The 12,139-nt window shown below is 44.8% G+C and overlaps 1 protein-coding gene and 1 long non-coding RNA gene across 7 annotated transcripts in view; one reads left to right on the top strand and one right to left on the bottom strand.

Annotated features, from left to right (window-relative positions):
- The window catches only part of Deup1 (deuterosome assembly protein 1), a 67,249-nt gene that overhangs the window by 45,916 nt on the left and 9,194 nt on the right, over positions 1-12,139 (top strand). For 4 of the 6 annotated variants that reach the window (XM_040735260.1, XM_040735261.1, XM_040735258.1 and 1 more), the window contains 3 exons: positions 691-885; positions 2,359-2,445; positions 8,646-8,842. In XM_040735260.1, the coding sequence (XP_040591194.1) occupies positions 691-885; positions 2,359-2,445; positions 8,646-8,842 (479 nt within the window). Of the gene's footprint in view, positions 1-690; positions 886-2,358; positions 2,446-3,251; positions 3,393-8,645; positions 8,843-12,139 lie in introns of those variants that run through there. The other 2 variants (XM_040735263.1, XM_040735262.1) reach the window with 1 other exon arrangement.
- On the bottom strand, positions 710-2,827 carry LOC121135878. The gene is made up of 3 exons (XR_005872985.1): positions 2,404-2,827; positions 1,541-1,651; positions 710-837 (listed from the first exon to the last, which is right to left on the bottom strand). It is a non-coding gene; the product is annotated as an uncharacterized LOC121135878 (long non-coding RNA).

The following is a 12,139-nucleotide window of genomic DNA, read 5'->3' as shown; positions in this document are numbered from 1 at the left end:
CAGCTCGATCTGGAAAGCAGAGTGTGGTGAGGAGTCCAGGTCCCACGGGTCCTGTTATGGGAAGGTGAGCAAAGATAACAAGAGACTCCAGGGGTCAGGGGAAGCCAGTAAGACATTCTGACCCACACACTAGGCCTAGTTACTTGGAGGTTCTGAGATGCAGTTAGAGTCACAACTGGTACGGAGAGATTTACACTAGTTTCAAATTAAGGTTTTTTACTTGGTTAAAGCCAAGAACTGTGAGTTCTCGTCTCAAATCCGACACTTTTTGTATGATTTGAGCAAGTTGTTTACCCTTCTCAGGTTTTTTCCTTCATAAGAAAGTCCTGATGGCCAGACTTGGTGGTGCGCACCCATAATCCCAGAACGTTGGAGGCCAAGGCTTGAGCATCCAAAGATAAAGGGCAGTCTGGGCTGTGTAGGTAGACCCTGCCTCAAAATCACAACAAAGTACTTTGTAACAATTTCTCTCAAGTCTGCAGTACCAAAGCTGTAGTGACACTTCATCCATGACAAGAAAGTGATGGACTTTAGGGGTTGGGAGGGAACTGTGAATTCGGTGAGCTGTTTAGCACTAGTCAGAAAGGGCGTGCCGTGGGTCACAGGGGAGAAGCACTGAGGCAGTCCCATACAGGCTGCAGCTGCTCTGTGAGAGGGGCGGTTCATGTCTCTGGGTCACTCTCCCTGCAGATGAGGAGCCAGATCTATCAGGAGGAAGACCGATGCTCTGAGCAGGAACGCATGAGGAATGAGATCTCCGACCTCACCCAGGAGCTTCACCAGAAGGAGATGACTATAGCAACTGTCATGAAGAAGGCTGCCCTTCTGGAGAGACAGCTAAAGATAGAATTAGAAATAAAAGAAAAAATGTTAACCAAGCAAGAGGTATGCGTTCAGGGAAGCACTTTCCAGGGCTGACGTTTTGCTCAATGCTCACCCATGCCCTCCTCCTCCACTGTCAAGAGGAGCCTTGGGTGCGCCGGGGCCAATGTTTGAGACCTGGTGACAGAGACACCTTGTGGTGCCCCCTTAAACCCCCACGCCATGGGCAAAGTATCATCAGAAAAACACTAGGGACCTACAAGACCATGCATGCAAGGGCAATGAGTCCCATGCTGACCCTGTCTTCCCAAGCCTCATACACCCTGCCTCCGTCGGCAGCTGCTTTCAATACGGCCTTTCCACTAACACTTTGCCCCCACCCCCACACACACGTTTAATGGCTTGCCATTAGTGTTTTAAACACGGAGGCTGCAGAATAAAAACTGACAATTGTTTTGGAGGCTGTCAGTCCAGCCTGGCTTCGAACTCACAGAGATCCGCCTGCCTCTGCCTCCCGAGTGCTGGGATTAATGGCGTGCGCCACCACCGCCCGGCCCATACTTTCTAAACATCCTTTCAGCACACAGCATGTCCTCAGAGACAAGCAGACATTGCGAGGGTCTGCCATAAGACACTGCAGGGGGGTGCTCACGCCCACTCTCCCTCCTACTTATTTTTTAAATCCTCCTGCTCTCTTATGAATAATCAAATTTGTAACCTGCTTTCGACAGCACGGGCTTTACGGCCTTTTCACTCCAAATCTAGGTGATTTTGGAGCACGAAACATGAGCCAAGACAGTCTCCACAGGAGCAGTTAAATCATGTGTATCTACAAAAACAGGAGAGATTAGGCGTCCATCCAGCCATAGGCCTTAGACCGACCAGTTTGTCCCACGCACAGGACAGCCGCCACAGGGCACTGGCTGGGCACAGGACTATGCAGCTGTCAGAGTGAGCATCGAGCGGCACATGAATGACACTCATTTTCATTTGCACATTGTCGCTTCTGTCAAGGAGCATATAGTCTATAATTTACAAAAGTAAACCTTTTTAAAGCAAGAGTCCGAAATCCAAATGAGCCTTAGATGCACCAAAGAACAGGCCAGGAATGGAGGCACTCGTCAGTCGTTCAGGTAGAAACGAGGGAAAGGAAACGACACAAAATGAAGTCACGGGCTAGCAAGGAAACGCAGCCAAGACACCAGAAGGAACAAATTAAGCCGTATACTGCTTGCCGTAAAAGTTAATCGGGCGTTGAAGGAGCATAATGAGCGGACTCTTCAAGAAGGGTTTTAACAATCGTGACTCTTCTGGTTATAATTCCTATACATGAGAAATGGAATTTTAGGCTTGGTAGGAAAAAAAGTAAATCATTACTTAAGTGCTTTAAATCTAGCACTGCTCAGACAGGAGGCAAGGTCAGGGGAGGGAACAGGGGCCCCCGACTGGCTTTGCACTCACGGGACCGAGCGAATGAGCAAGATGGCGAGTTCCCTTGTGAGTTTCACGTGTGTCTTTTGTGTACTAATCTTTCAGGTCTCGGATATGAGATACAAAGCTGTCCGAACAGAAAACACACACCTGAAAGGAATGATGGGAGACTTAGATCCTGCACGGTACTTGGTAATGCACTGAATTCACTCCCCCAAACTGAGCAGGAGACGGTTGTCTGGTCAGGGCTGACGTGCAGCCTGGGCACTGAGCATGCGCATCAGAGCTGGGCGCTGCCTCCCCGCAGTGGCTTGCCCAAGCTGAAACACTTGCGTTGGGCTCGGATCTGATCCCTTCCCAGACATGCAAAGCATGCAGTTTCTTGACTTTTACTCCTGAAACCCTATACCCTAGACGGCCCGACTTTAGTGCCAACCTTATGGTCAGTGAAGCCCTCCCCGCAAACCCGAATCAAGACAGTTAGGTCCGTCCTTGCTGGTTTCATACTTGGCTCTGACTTGTTTTGTGGCTTGCCCCTTTCAACTGAATGGCAAGCAGGAAGTTGGCATGGCCAACAGCTCGGGACATCCGGTACAAAGCAAGCATTCAGTGTCTGTTGACTAAGATACATGAATTAGCCCCTGGCTCTACCTGCCCTTCCAAACAAGTTAATTGGCTCCAAGCCTCTCATTTCCATTGTCTGATGTAGCAGCCGACTGCTGACTTTTGAAGAACTTTCGTTGGTTGAAATACTAGTCTTACTTCTTATCTTTTCATTTATTCATTAAAAAAAGTCCTACCGTTATTTACTTTTTAACTGTCCAAGGAACAGAAAGGGTAAGATAGGAAAACGTGGGCCTCATGGTTGCTTACGCTGCCCTGTCCCTTTAGCCGTAATGTGAGCAAGAGGGTGGAGGCCTTGGCCAGGCCCCTTCCGAAGCCGATGTTGTATTTCTATCGTGTTGTTCAACCTGTTCTCACGTGAGTCCGTATTCCAGCATGAAGACAGTAGAAGCACCTGGAAGCACCCTCCCTCCTTCCTTGAGCATGGCTGTGGACCCTGTGACTGGAGCACAGATGGATGAAAAGGGGAAGCTTGCTGGTCTCCCTACCTGCCTACATTAAAAACCTGCCCATCATCTCCGCATTTTCATTCCCTAACGCGGGACGCGCAAAAGTTAAAGCGGCTCCCAGCTCCCACGTGTTTGTCTGTGTATATACCCCAGGTCACCATAGCCCTGCCCTCCGAGGGCCTTCACGCTGCTCCTGTAGGCTTTTGGCTTTGCTCACGTATGTTATTTATTATTTTTAAGAACTAAAACTCACAGAGGTACGTAAAGCAACCCGCTAATTGCCCACGCCCCTTCCCCCAGGCGCACTTGGGCAGCAGAGGGCTCTGTGATGGCAGGCGGGAGGGAGGGCGGGGCTCCCAGAGCTTTCTCCTGACCATTCCCACAGATAACGTAGGGAGATGGTGTCCCCCCACACGATAGCCGTGAAGCTCAAGCGGCGCCCAGAGCTGACCCCCAGCTGCGTGCGTGCTCAGCAGTCCAAGTCAGCAAGTCCTGGGAAAGCTTACACTCATCGGAACCGCACACAACTGTCTACGAATTAGCTGCACTGTGCAGGCCGGTGGCTTCAGAGCACGGTTTCCCTACTTTAGTCTCTCCGCCCCCTCCCTCCGCATCTTGTCCCACGAGCCAGTGTACAGGGACTACTCATTTTGTCACTTACTCACACACCCATACAAACACACATATGTGCTTATCCGGGGGTTTTCTCACTAAAATAAGGAAGGCTCGAAGGGATGGAGCTCGCAGGATTTAAGAGCATTTGCTGCTCTTGTATAGGATTTGATTCAGTCCTCCCCCCACACACACACACACAGCAGCTCACAGATAACCTAACAAGTCCATTCCAGAGTATGTGATGTCGTCTCCTGATCCCGTCAGGCTCCTGTACACATAAAGGCACACAAACATACGCACAGACATACATGTAGTTATTTTTAATTACTAGGTTCACATACGTCTGCATGTCACTCGTGTGTGTGTGTTTTATTTTTGTTTGCACTGATAATGCCTTTCCACATGGACTGGTTCAAGCGTATTCTGCCCTTTATAACAGCTGGTGAACGTTCCACGGTGTTGATGCATCAAAACGTATTAGGCTGTCTCCCCTAAGTATTTTAGTGGGTTTGACTCTGCTTCTGGATAAACAGCTCATAAAACATCCCAACATGTACATCTTGGAGCAGCTCCTGGAGGAGGAAGGGCTGGTTCGCAGGCTATGTGTTTTAATGTTAATATCACCATCACGACCTCTTTCTTTTCATCTCTATGCCTTCTTGTTGCCAGTACTATTACTGCACGGACTTTTTCAGTAGTTTCCATCATTTCCTGCATTAATTGGTAGTTTGTAGCAATATGAATTAGATATACTTTAAGCATATTTTCTCTGACGGTAGTTTTCTTTTTCTTGACAATTTATAGAAACATTTTCAAAGTCTGTCCTCTGTGACTTTTATATCTTTGCCATGCAAGAAGTTTTAAACTTTGACTTGCCAAAAAATCAGTTTCTCGGTGGGTATATGTGGGACTTCCTTCTTTGGTAACAGAGCTTTCCACATCTCCATATACAATTTTGTATTTTTCAGAGGTTTTATATTTTTGTATAATTGTTCGATCCATTTAAATTGTACTTTAAAATGCAATGCGTAATGGCTCAGTTAAAATTTTCATGTAGACTAAGCTCAAGGCACCAGGTTTCTCTTTGTAATTTCCCATGGATTCTATCTGGAATTGAATTTGGTTTTTGTGTTAACTCTGAAGACAAAGCTTTTATTATAATCAGATATAGCATGATTCCCCATTTCTTTATAATACATTTCCCAGTAATGCAATTTTCTTTGAATAGTTCCTGTTTCCTTCCTTTAAAATTATTTCCCAAGTTATTTACAATCCTTGTCACTATTAGAAATAGAATTTCTTGCTTTTACCACATCAAGCATCTAATTGCTAATATAGAACAAGGCCCAGTTAGTTTATTCCTTCTAGAGTAGTGGTTCTCAATCTTCCTAATGCTGCAACCCTTTAATACAGTTCCCCTTGTTGTGGTGACCCCCAACCATAAACTCATTCCATTGCTGCTTCATAACTGTAATTTTGCTACTGTTAGGAACTGCAATTTAAATATCTGATATTTCCAGTGGCTTAAGGTGACCCTCAAAGGGGTCCTGATCCACAGGTTGAGAACTCTGTTCTAGAAGGAACTTCCCTAATGTAGTTTAGCTCTCTCCTCTTTTTCAGTGCTCACAACTGGTCTTGTCATTGTCACACAACGCCCTTGCTAAGACCTCCGAGAAAATCTAAGTCAAGGCAGTACTTGCTGGCTGAATTTCTAGTTTCTGACTATAAATGTCACGCTTTTGGAGTTTCGCAGGGTGTAAATTTGTTTTTGATTCATGATCCTGTGCCGTTCTTTCTGCCCTATTGTGAAATGCATTCCTATGTATTAAAATTCTGTAAGTACAAAAAAATCCCATAATCAGATAATTATTTCAGCAATGATTGGAATATATAAATATAAAATTAATAGGCTACAGCTGAAATTTCACCCTAGGTAGAAAGAGACAAAATATAGACATTACTTTCAGCCTCCTAATATTTCAGTAATATTAAGATAGCAGTTGGTTTTTTCTTTTTTTTTTTAACTTGCATGTATGTTTGTGTACCACATGTATGCAGTGCATGGAGAAGTCAGATGGTGTCTGGTCCCCTGGAACGGGGCTAAGGATTAAGGACAGTTATTAGCTGCCATGCCCATGATGGGAGCCAAATCTGGGTCCTCTGCAAGAGCAGCCAAGTGATCTTAACCACTGAGCCATCGTTCCAGCTCCAGTATGTCCATGCTAGACAAGGAAATCACTGATCTTGAAATTGGTCCTATCTAAATAAATACAGATTTGAGAACGTTTCTGGTTGCCTAATCCTGGCGCTCTTTGCTTTCCTCCATTGAGGAAAAGGAAGTTGATCTGAGATGCCCGGGGTGGGGCTGGGGAGGAGGAAGCTCTTTGCTTCCCTCCATTGAGGAGAAGAAAGTTGATCACAGATGCCTGGGTGGGGCTGGGGGCTGGGGAGGAGGAAGCTCTTTGGAGGCCACTGCCCTGTGGGCAGCGTGCTCTAGCTGTAGAGAAAGGTTGGCTGGGTCAGCCACAGGGTGGCTAAGTTTCTCCAGGTCTCAGTGAGCTGCTTAAATGACCTCCTCAGAGTCTTCCCCCAGAATTCAGACCTTCCTCTGCATTTCCTAAACTGTCATAGCATGCAAGAAAACAACAGTAAGTAGATCAGTCTTTGACACGAAACAAAGCAAGTGAACATTTTAATAGCCTATATGTACATATTGTGTAAGTATATTTACAACTTTATTTTCTGTGTTGATATTAATATGATGGTATGAATGATTGCCGATAGATATCAGCTATTCAAAAATGTGGGAAAGTTGGGAGTGACTTTGAGTATTATTCTGTGTGAATGGATCTCAAAGCTTGAGAATTGTGGGACTATAAAAACAAAAGTCTAAGCTCCAATCACTTAGCTTTCTAGGGCTTGAATTCCAAATGTTTGGAGCTTCAAAAGGATGGGTTGCTCAATCCAGGTATTTTGTGCTACAGTATTACCCTTCTGACCCCAGAGAACTGTTGTCCTGTCAGCCAGCCGCAATGCAGCTCGGGATAGTCAATGCACGGGACTGGACAGAGGCAGACGATAGAGTGTCACACAGAGCTTTCCCACAACTTGCTGTGTCAGAATAGAGTCTATCCTGCAAAGCTTTATGGGAACAGTATAAGCTCACGAGTGTGTGTGTGCGCACGCATGCACACACACACACACACACACACACACACCTGCTCTGGAAACTTCCTACCGTGTTTAATTAAAACAGCCTGGGAAATCTCTAAGCCGCTTGTTTAAGGCATTTATTTTGTAATTTAAATGTATTTTGTTTTATATTCTGTAGACCATGCATTAGTAGATCAGGTAGCAAATCTCTACTATAAAAGGACACAGATTCAAATGTGCAGTGTTGGCTCTGTCTCAACTGCAAGATCAATGCAGCTAAATAGTTCAGATTCCCATCCCAGTCCACATAAGTTCTGCATGGAATTTGTTACATCACCCAGCATGCGGGGCATGAATATTTTAATCAATATGCGATTGGAATAGTTGGAATAATTTATTATTTTTACTGTCTTTACTTTTATAGCAAAATTAACTCAAAACAAGTTAAAGAATTAAAGTGAAATAATGAAATCATAAAGCAAATAGAAGAAAGTGAAAGTAAATATTTAATAGCTCTTTAAAAAAAAAGAAAATTGGAATGTGAGGTAAAAAGGAAGGAGCAGGGGAAAGGTGACATTTCACTAAATTAAAACAACAAGGCTCAAAGTACCTTTCTAGATAAAGCACGTCATGAAGCACAATTCAAACTTTATAAATAGCTTCTAAAAACCACACAAACCATACTTTCAAGCAACTGGAGAAGCACCGGATTGCTGCCTCTAGTGTTAAAATATATTTTGATATTGGTAAGCAGAAACTTCTAAGTGGGAAAATGACCAAAGAATACATGAAGCAACTGAGACTGCATAGAGTAAAAACTGCCAAAAGAACACGAATACAAGTTCTACCTCAGTGATAAAGGCTGCTGCTTATTTCCCACTAATAAATACTACCAATAGTAGTATTAAATTGTGAGTGTAATAAAGATCTTTAGTCTATTGTTGGTGGGAATTTACGATAGATATCCTTTGAAGGAATGTGCTTGTGTGTGTTTGTGCATGTGCTCTTGGAGACCAGAAAAGGGCATCAGATCCCCTGGAGTTGCAGTTACAAGTGGTTGTGAGACACCCAGTGCGGGTGCTGGGAACTGAACCCTGGTCCTTTGGATGAGCGGCAATTGTTCCTAACCTCTGAGCTGTCTCTCCAGCTGTAATGTATGAGAGTAATGAGGGGGGATTAGCACCTCCCAATGAGGTCCTCGGAGACATTCACTCCGTTTATTCTCATGTTCTATAGGAATGCCAGTGAAGGTCTGTGTGTGTGAGCTAGTCACGGTGCCATTGATGATTTCTGAAACACCCAGTTTTCAAGGAAAGGAGTGATTAAATAAATTTTACACCTCTTTAAGGCAGCTATCCAAAGTCTTCTAAAATATATTTTAATTTATTAACATTAATACCTTCTATTTAAAATGTTCAGGGGGAACAGAGAGTTCACAAAAACTATGTCACCTAGCTCAAGTGAAAGGACCTTCCCAACATATGAGTCCAAACATGTGGAAAACACATGTCCTGTGTGAGGTCATTCAGTGGGGCTTTGTTTTACTCCTAGAATGCGGGCTTGGCTGACAAGGAGCAGTCGCGGTACACATCGATTAACAAACTGGAGTACGAGAACCAAAGGCTCCGAAGTGATCTTGCAAAGCTCCATGTCAACGGGAAGGCGGCATGGCCTAACCAGAGTGGCTATGATGAAGCAGGAACATGCGCTTACCAGAGCCAGCTGAAGATGGAGACAAGCGGAGACAGGTATGCTGACTCAGCAATCTAGAACGGCCACTTAGAGATGCCTTGGGGGGAAATTCATAAGTGATGTAAAATGACGGCTTCTTTGCACGTTTGCATTTTATCTGGTAGTGGTAACAGGAGTCTGGGCACACTATTTCATAAGAAGAACTCACACTGGCAATAGCTGTCCAAATACAATGGTGGGAGGGGTCCCCGGTAGTTTTGTTTTCTAGTCACTTCAGAATGCTCTTGCAAGGAGACATGCTGTACAAATAAACAAGTCATCTTTTCAATGTTGTGAGAACAGGGAAAACTAGAGTTCAGCCTGTTAAGCACAATGGTAAAGCCAAACATGTGAAAGTGTCACTTCTGTCTGTCCTCCCGTGATGCAGATACCTGGTGTTGTCCCTCTCGCCACGGTGACCAACTGCTGGTCACATCCTCACAAGGGTCCCACGGACACTGAGAGAGTAGTGAGAGTAGAGTGCACGAAAGATCAATACCATTTTATCCTCATGATCTCTAAAATGTCTTAGTTCACATCCCAAGTCAATGTTCACCATGAGACATGCTAATTAAGTCAATTTTAATAACGATCTATGCAGTCAGAAGTGTCTCAGGGGGCAGATGACTGTCTCCCCAGCCTTACAAATGCTCAGCAAAGCGATTCCTTTTCCCTGGGACTCCTCAGAGCCACGAAGACGTTACTTTGCAATGTGGGTTTCTGAGAAGGGCTATGGCATGCTGCCTTCACCAAACGTCTCTGACATAAGCCTTTCGTGGTGATTAAGAAAGTCCAGACCACACTGGGACTCAGCCCGTCCTCAGAAGCTTGAGATACTCTCAATGTGAATGCCTAACAATGTTTCCTGGTTTCTCGTGTACAGGGTGTTAGCGGGATTGTGCGAAGGAACCTGTAATATGTGTAGTTTCATTAATGTTGTATTTTGAATATTAATTACTTTTATAATATTCATGGTGACTAACGTGTATTTTGGTGACTAGTCTAATAGCTGGACCTGAGGCTTGGAGAAGGTGATGCTCATCTTGGTAGCTAAGCAAAGTCTATGGAGCAAACCAAAGGGGGGAAAGGTCTGTTCAATGCTCCCATAGGGACCCAGTTTTATCAACCTAATTTTTGTCTTGTGGCTTCAGTCCCTTTACTCTGCACTGTCCATGCTGCCTCCTCTCCTTCCTTCTGACTGGCGACTCCACCCTTCCTCTTCCCAGCATTCTCTCTGCCTAGCTACGGGCCATTTAGCTTTTTGTTTATTTGTTTGTTTTTTGTTTTTCGAGACAGGGTTTCTCTGTATTGTCTTGGAGGCTGTCCTGGAACTCGCTCTGTAGACCAGGCTGTCCTCAAACTCAACAGAGATCCGCCTGCCTCTGCCTCCAGAGTGCTGGGATTAAAGGCGTGCGCCACCAACGCCCGGCTCCATTTAGTGACATTTCTTCCCAGTGTGGAAAAAGATTATTCCACAACAGGCGCACTGTAGTGGCACTGCAGTTGGGTATTACGGCGAGGGTACTGCGGTGCAGGCGCCATGGTCGGGACACTGTGGCGCCGGTGACATAGCTGGGGGTGCTGCGGCGGGAGTAATGTGGCATGGCGTGGGTGTTGCAGGGTGGGTACTGTGGTGCCGTGAGGGCAGCGTCCTAGTGGAGGCGCCGTGGAAGACGGGACGCCGTGGCGTGGTACCACGATGGGGGTTTCAGTGTGAGCATTGTGGGAAAAGCCAAAAGCCGGTCCTCTGATGGCTGGCTGAACAAGTGTTGATCACCCGGCAGAGTTCAAAGCCTGTTCTAAGAGGTCGTGCTCTAATCCAGAATCAGAACCTCACGAAGCACATCACTACTTTGGGTCTCCTAGAGCAAAGCCCAGCGCTAACGATGCTGGGAAGTGTTGTCCCACTGCTGGCTGATGTCCTGGGCTCCCCAGCTCCTGTCCTCCCTCATGAGAGCTGCTCTGGTAGCTTCAGGTGAGGTGCTGCGCCGCCGCTGCTCTACAGTTTGTTATTTTTAAAAAATGTTTTTCTTGGCCCTTAATCTTCGTTTGTCAGGCTGTGCAGCGTGCATTAACAGTGCGCAACAAAAACAAGACAGTGGGAGACAGAGGCAGGAAGGAGTAAAAGGCTCTGCGGGAGATTATCTTAATAAGCTCCTGCTGCAGAGCCGTGCCCCGCCAGCTCCATTTGCTGAAAGTTTCATTAAATTTGTTTTAATGCCTCGTCTGATTTCAGTGTTCTTCGGTGACCTGGTTTTGAAAAGAAACAGCATTTCAAATGGTCTGAATAAATTATTGCTATGTAAAACCCACTATGGGGAAGAGTTGTTGAGACGCAGGGACACTGAATGCTCAGCAGTGGAGAACTGGAAAGCAGGTAGCTCCCTGCTAATGTCCTTCCCTCACTGCCCAGCTCGGGGAGCCAAGTAGCAAAAGCCATGTATACACACATGTGTGCATGTACATGGGTGCTCATGTATGTATGCACACATGTGTGTATGTATGTGTAAATGTGTGTGTAGTGTATGTGTGTATACATATGTGTGTATATGAATGTGTGTGGTTTTGTGTATGCATGGTGTCTATGTATCTGTGTATATGTGTGCATGTGTGTAGGTATTTGTATATGTGTGAATGCATCTGTGTGCATGCATATATATGTATGTGTATGTATGTATATGTGCATCTGTTTGTGTATATACCTTTACGTGTGCATGTCTATGTATGCATATGTGTGTATATGCATATGTGTGTATGCATATATATGTTTATGTGTATGTGTATATGTGTGGGGGTCTGTGCATGTAGGTTTTATCCATATATTTGTCAGATGTAAGTTAGCTAGAAAAATACCTGACTTATCTTTACATATCAATGGGTTAAACTATTTGGAGAAGGAAAAATAACATTGCTCCATAAAACCGAAGGTCACAGTCTAAGGAAATTCTCCCTTGAAACAGAGGAAGATCAGAGCGATCTGTTATTTAAACGATCTGCTATTCACTCCCAACTTCTGACTTTCACTCTATTTGAAGCGATACCTTAATGGGGTCTCACTGGAAATCCGAAGCATCTTCAGGTGACCCAAAGCATTTAGTTCCTAGAATAATAACCTATTCATCGTTTGAAAATTTTTATGAGATTTAATGGAATTTGGTTAAGATGCTCTGACTTGTTCTTTAAAAAAATAGTGTTTTGAAGTTGCAGGAGAATTTACAGGCTGATTTAGAGTGTTGGGGTCCAGAACTATTAGTGTAGCTAATTTTAATGGCAAGCCAATTTTGTAATAAATGGAGCTTGTCTCTATATGAGAA

The sequence above is a fragment of the Mesocricetus auratus genome, unplaced genomic scaffold, assembly GCF_017639785.1.
Source record: "Mesocricetus auratus isolate SY011 unplaced genomic scaffold, BCM_Maur_2.0 Super-Scaffold_100044, whole genome shotgun sequence".
In the NCBI taxonomy this organism is placed as follows: Eukaryota; Metazoa; Chordata; class Mammalia; order Rodentia; family Cricetidae; genus Mesocricetus; species Mesocricetus auratus.
Note: the sequence above shows the minus strand (reverse complement) of the source record. Positions and strands in the feature narration are given on the sequence as shown.